The sequence below is a fragment of the Fukomys damarensis genome, unplaced genomic scaffold (genome assembly GCF_012274545.1).
Source record: "Fukomys damarensis isolate Sample0158 unplaced genomic scaffold, DMR_v1.0_HiC HiC_scaffold_15, whole genome shotgun sequence".
Classification (NCBI taxonomy): domain Eukaryota; kingdom Metazoa; phylum Chordata; class Mammalia; order Rodentia; family Bathyergidae; genus Fukomys; species Fukomys damarensis.
In genome coordinates, this window is record NW_022900927.1 from 22,594,195 (window position 1) to 22,599,234 (window position 5,040).

General features: G+C 46.6%; 1 protein-coding gene across 1 annotated transcript in view; it reads left to right on the top strand.

Annotated features, from left to right (window-relative positions):
• Nucleotides 1-91: 91 nt before the first annotated feature.
• Pa2g4 (proliferation-associated 2G4) overlaps nt 92-5,040 on the top strand; it is a 9,810-nt gene continuing 4,861 nt past the window's right edge. Inside the window, exons 1-5 of the mRNA XM_010644714.3 lie at nt 92-376; nt 2,351-2,479; nt 2,742-2,847; nt 2,937-3,006; nt 3,100-3,192. Coding sequence (XP_010643016.1) covers nt 289-376; nt 2,351-2,479; nt 2,742-2,847; nt 2,937-3,006; nt 3,100-3,192 — 486 coding nt within the window. The 5' untranslated portion in view covers nt 92-288. The remainder of the gene's footprint in view (nt 377-2,350; nt 2,480-2,741; nt 2,848-2,936; nt 3,007-3,099; nt 3,193-5,040) is intronic.

The following is a 5,040-nucleotide window of genomic DNA, read 5'->3' on the forward strand; positions in this document are numbered from 1 at the left end:
GGCGAGGGGCGCGAGGGGCAGGCTGGGAGTTGTAGTTCCTGAGCATACAAGGGCGGCTGAAGGCTGGCAGTGGGCAGGACTCGTGGTCCCAGGGTGCCCTGCGCCACAGCCCGCGCGCCCTCAGTTTCTCGCTCGCCACCCGCCTGCCCGCCAGCTCCCTTGCTTGCTCGAGCTTTCGGTCGCCCTCTGCTCGCGGATCGAGGGGCCTCTGCCCACAGCCTGCGGCTGGGAAGGGAAACGGAGAAGGCGGCTCAGGGGAAACGAAGCTGCACTGGTGGTACTGGAAAGATGTCGGGCGAAGACGAGCAGCAGGAGCAAACTATCGCCGAGGACCTGGTCGTGACCAAGTATAAGATGGGGGGCGACATCGCCAACCGTGAGTGCGGCCTCAGGGTTCCGGGAATCGAGGCTGAGAGGGAGAGGTGCCGGGCTGTCCTCGGAGGGGCTGGAGCGGCAGGGTCTTTCGGAGTGAGCTCCCGAGGGGCACGCACCAGTCCGTCGGGTCGGCGTGGTGGAAAGACCCTGTGTCGAGCCGGGGACTGAGCGGCCAGCCCGGGTTGGAGTGTGGAGGTGCGGGCCGGGGACCAGGAGAAGCACAGAGAGGGCCCCGGCAGGCTCGGACCCTAGGCCGTAGGTAAGGATACAAGTCGCGTCCTCCCCTGCCCCTCACCCTTCTGTCCGGATCTCTGCTTCTTCTGGTCTGGCAGGAGCGAGGCCACCTTGAAATCGAAACGCCCAGCTGTTGGCGACCGAAGCACCCCTCTGTTCGGTCGTGGCCCCGGGCCGCAGGAGCTGAGCTGGGGCACGTGTTGCCTAGTTCCCATGCGGATCGCTGGTTCCTCTCTTCCTCCGCTATCGTTCCTGACACTAGCTTCCTCACCACGTGCTTTTCTAGAGCCTTTGCTTCTTCAGCTCTTACCTGGTGGGGGCCCCCTTCATGCCTTGGGCTAGCTCAGGGGGCCGTTGGAGGGCACTTGTCTGGCTTTTCTGGAAGTTATTAATCACTATTTCAGCGCCATTCTGTGCCGGTGGCATTAGCTTTCAAATTTGATTGTTCAAAGGGACTTGACAGTGTTTTGAGATCTCTCACCCCAGCTAAGCAAACTTGGGAATGGGACAAGGGCAGACTGACTTTAGGAGTGTCACAAGTCATCCTTACCCGAGCTGTGCTTTTTCTCAGCAGTTGCCTGCACTCTAGGCAAATGTTTCCCTTTCACTTTTCTCTCTTTCCAGCCCCCACCATCACCACCTCTTTTTGAGCCAGTCTCAGTGTGTAGCCCAGGCTGGCCTCAAACTCATTGATTCTCCTACCCCAACCACTGGGATTACCTGCATGTGCCACTACGCCCAACTCACTTTTAACATTTTAAAACCCACTTCGGGAGATAGAAACTTGTCTTTTGGCTTTTGTGTGGTTTCATCAGTAAAGATAGTTGGAGGAGGTATCCTAACTACCTTGGTAAAATAGATGTCAGAAAAATCAAACCTGAAATTCAGGATGGATCCAGATCATAGGGCATGAACAGAATAGTTGAATACAATGGGCATTTGGTATAGTACGTTCCTTTTTTGGTGCTTATCTTTCTTGTAGTTTATAATTGGAGGTGGTGGTGATCTTCCAATTTTGAAACTGGGGTTACATACCTCTTTGAGATCTACTAAAAGTTATAAGCCATGAGGCCCCTAAAGCTCAGGAAACTTACATTAAGACCATGAGGCTTATATACTTGTTTGTGAGGAAATAAATTCTACATAAATTGAGATTACTTAACACTAATTAGGGTGTCTGAGAAGGGAAGAAGGTAATATTTAACAGTGCATCAGCTTCAACTCAGCAATTCTATGTCTACCTTCCTGTAGTCCCTGACGCCTATAAACTTCTTATGGTTTGCTTTGCATGTGTATGGAGTACCTTGGTGAGAGCCCTTGAAGTTCATAATTCTTGTAACAGAGATACCATCTTTGGAAGTCTGATGCCTTGCCTGAGGAGACAGATTGTATAGGCCCAGTTGTCAGTAATGTAAGAGAGAAAACGGAGTGTTGACCTTTTTATTTTAGGAAAGGTAGAAATTAGAGATTATAGGTGGATCCATTCCAGGAAGTAAAACTTGCTTCCTCTATAAACGCCTCATGACAGCAGCTGTAGGCAGTATCAGAAATTCTGGGTCTAGGGCAGGGGGTTTAGCTTAGAGGTTCTGCTGCCTGCCTTGCAAGCGCAAGGACCTGAGTTTGATCCCCGGTAACCATAAATTTTTTAAAAAGAAAGAAACACTGAGTCCAGCTTTCAAGTATTACTTGAGTGGTAACTAAATAAATATGGGCAGGGCTGATGTGGGATTTTTGTCCCCAGGAGTACTTCGATCTTTGGTGGAAGCATCCAGCTCAGGTGTGTCGGTATTGAGCCTATGTGAGAAAGGTGATGCCATGATTATGGAAGAGACAGGAAAAATCTTCAAGAAAGAAAAGGAAATGAAGAAAGGTAAAAAAGAGAGAGAGAAAGTCCTTCCCTTAATTTCCCAGGTTTTTTATTTGATCCTCTTTGTTCATTGTTTTTATTGTAATGATATATCTACCACTCCAGTTTGACTTGATATTTGGAGTGGCAGTGAGACACTTTCCTATCCAGTCCAAACTGATTATGTTTAAGCAAGTCCCTGAAAAAAAAATCCTTTCATTTCTCTAAAAAGCAATAGGGCTCCTGTGAGAGAGCAAGGTAGTAAGGCTGATGATTCTTTTTACAGGTATTGCCTTTCCTACCAGCATTTCGGTAAATAACTGTGTATGTCACTTCTCCCCTTTGAAGAGTGACCAGGACTATATTCTCAAGGAAGGTGACTTGGTAAAAATGTAAGGTTAAACCATTCTAGAGCATTTGTCTTTTTCCTAAGCATTTATATAGTGCCTATTCTTAATGCATTGCTCTGCTTTCCTTTCAGTGACCTTGGGGTCCATGTGGATGGCTTCATTGCTAATGTGGCTCACACTTTTGTCATTGGTGTGCCTCAGGTAAGTAGGTGGCTGCCCACAGATATTAGCCATATGGTCAGCTGGGTTACTGAACTTGCCAGGAAGACACTGATTATATTTGTTTGTCTACAGGGGACCCAAGTAACAGGGAGGAAAGCAGATGTTATTAAGGCAGCTCACCTATGTGCTGAAGCTGCCTTACGCTTAGTCAAACCTGGAAACCAGGTAAGGTATATATCCAATTCCAGTGGTTAGTAGAACCAAAGATGTACTGGGCACTTGAAATTACTCTGTATGGACTTAATACCTTTTCCAATAGTCCGCTTGTAAAACACGCAGCTTTTTGTTTTGTGAGACAAGAGTCTCACTATGTCGTTCAGGCTGGACGTGAACTCACTATGTAGTCTGGCTGGCCTCAAATTTGTGGGTAATCATCCTGCCTCAGCTTCCTGAATGCTGAGATTATAGCCATGTGCCATCATACCTGGTTTCTAGATTGTTTTTTATTTTGTATGTGCATCTTTTCCCAAAATAATAAGCGGTAGGTAGCTAATAAAATGTGTGTGGTGTTTTGTTTTTTTTTTTTGGTACTGGGGATCAAACTCGGAACCTTGTGATTTTGAGGCAGGCACAGTACCACTGAGCTAAATCCCTGGCCCTTGTGTGTGTGTTGTTGTTTTTGAGACTGGGTCTCACTGTGTAGTTGAGACTGACCTGGAACTCACTATGTAGCCCAGGCTGGTCTCCAACTCACAGAGATCCTCCTGCCTCAGCCTCCCGAGCACTGGGATTACAGGCATGCGCCACCACACCCATCTGTGTGTGGTTTTCGAGACAGGGTCTTACTTGTGTAGTTCAGGATGGCCAGCCATGTAGTGAGACCCTGTCCCAAATAAAGAAAAACTCACTGTGTATCCCAAGCTGGTCTCAAACTCCTGGCATCTTCCTGCCTCAACCTCTCCAGTACTGGGATTACACAGGCAAGTGCCACCACACTCAGCAATAAACAAACTTTGTTGTTTGTTTGTTTGGTACTGGGGATGGAACTGGGGCCCTTGTGCTTGTGAGGTAGGCGGCAGAATCACTGAGCTAAATCCCTGGCCCAGCAGTAAACAAATTTTAAAACTCAGTTCTAAAAGCTTTTTGGGATACTAGCGATTGAACTCAAGACCTAGGGCTTACCAGGAAGGTGCAGTGCCACTGAGTTTCATTCTAGGCCCCTAACAGCTTGTTTTTTACAAAAATGATAAAAGATACCAGAGAGGTAATACCAGTAAATAAATGTCAAAGAGAGGCTAAATGTGTGCATGGTGATGCACACCTATAATCCTAGCACTATGGGAGGCTGAGGCAGCAGGATTACAAGTTTAAGCCCATCCTGGGCACCTTATCTTTTTTAAAAAAAAAAAAATCTGGGTATATTGCTCAATGTGAAAGCTATCTCAGTGCCAGGAAAAAATAGACTAAAATTTGTTCTGTGATTTGCAAGACAGGAAGTGTAGGAATGGTAGAGTTGTCATGAACTACTAGAATTAAGCATGTTAGATTGACAGTAGAGACATTTCCCTCATACATTTCCAAAGATCTATTTAATGTTCAGACCGTTGTCTTTATGTATGTATGCACGTATTTTTGGTATTGGGTATCAAACTCTGGTCCTTGGTGCTTGCAGGGCAGGTGGTGGAACCACTGAGCTAACTCTGGCCCTATTTTTATTTTTTTAAGTCAGCATCTTGTGATGTAGTCCAGGCCAGCCTCAACTCCAGGCACTTCTGCATCAACTGGGATTACAGGCTTGCAATACCACGCCCAGCAAACCATTGTCTTTTATTATTTCTTGGCTGTGCTCTCTTGTCTCACACATTCATTTTGGAATTTTTTTTTAAATTTTGTTTTATATTTGGAGACAGCGTCTCTCTGTGCAGTTCAAACTGACATTGAACTTACTGTGTATCCCAGGCTGCCCTTGAACTCCTGGCAGTCCTGCCTCAGCCTCCAAGTACTGGGACTACAGATGTGCACCACCACACCCAGTCTTGAGTCACATTTTTAATGATTTTTTTTTTTTTTTTT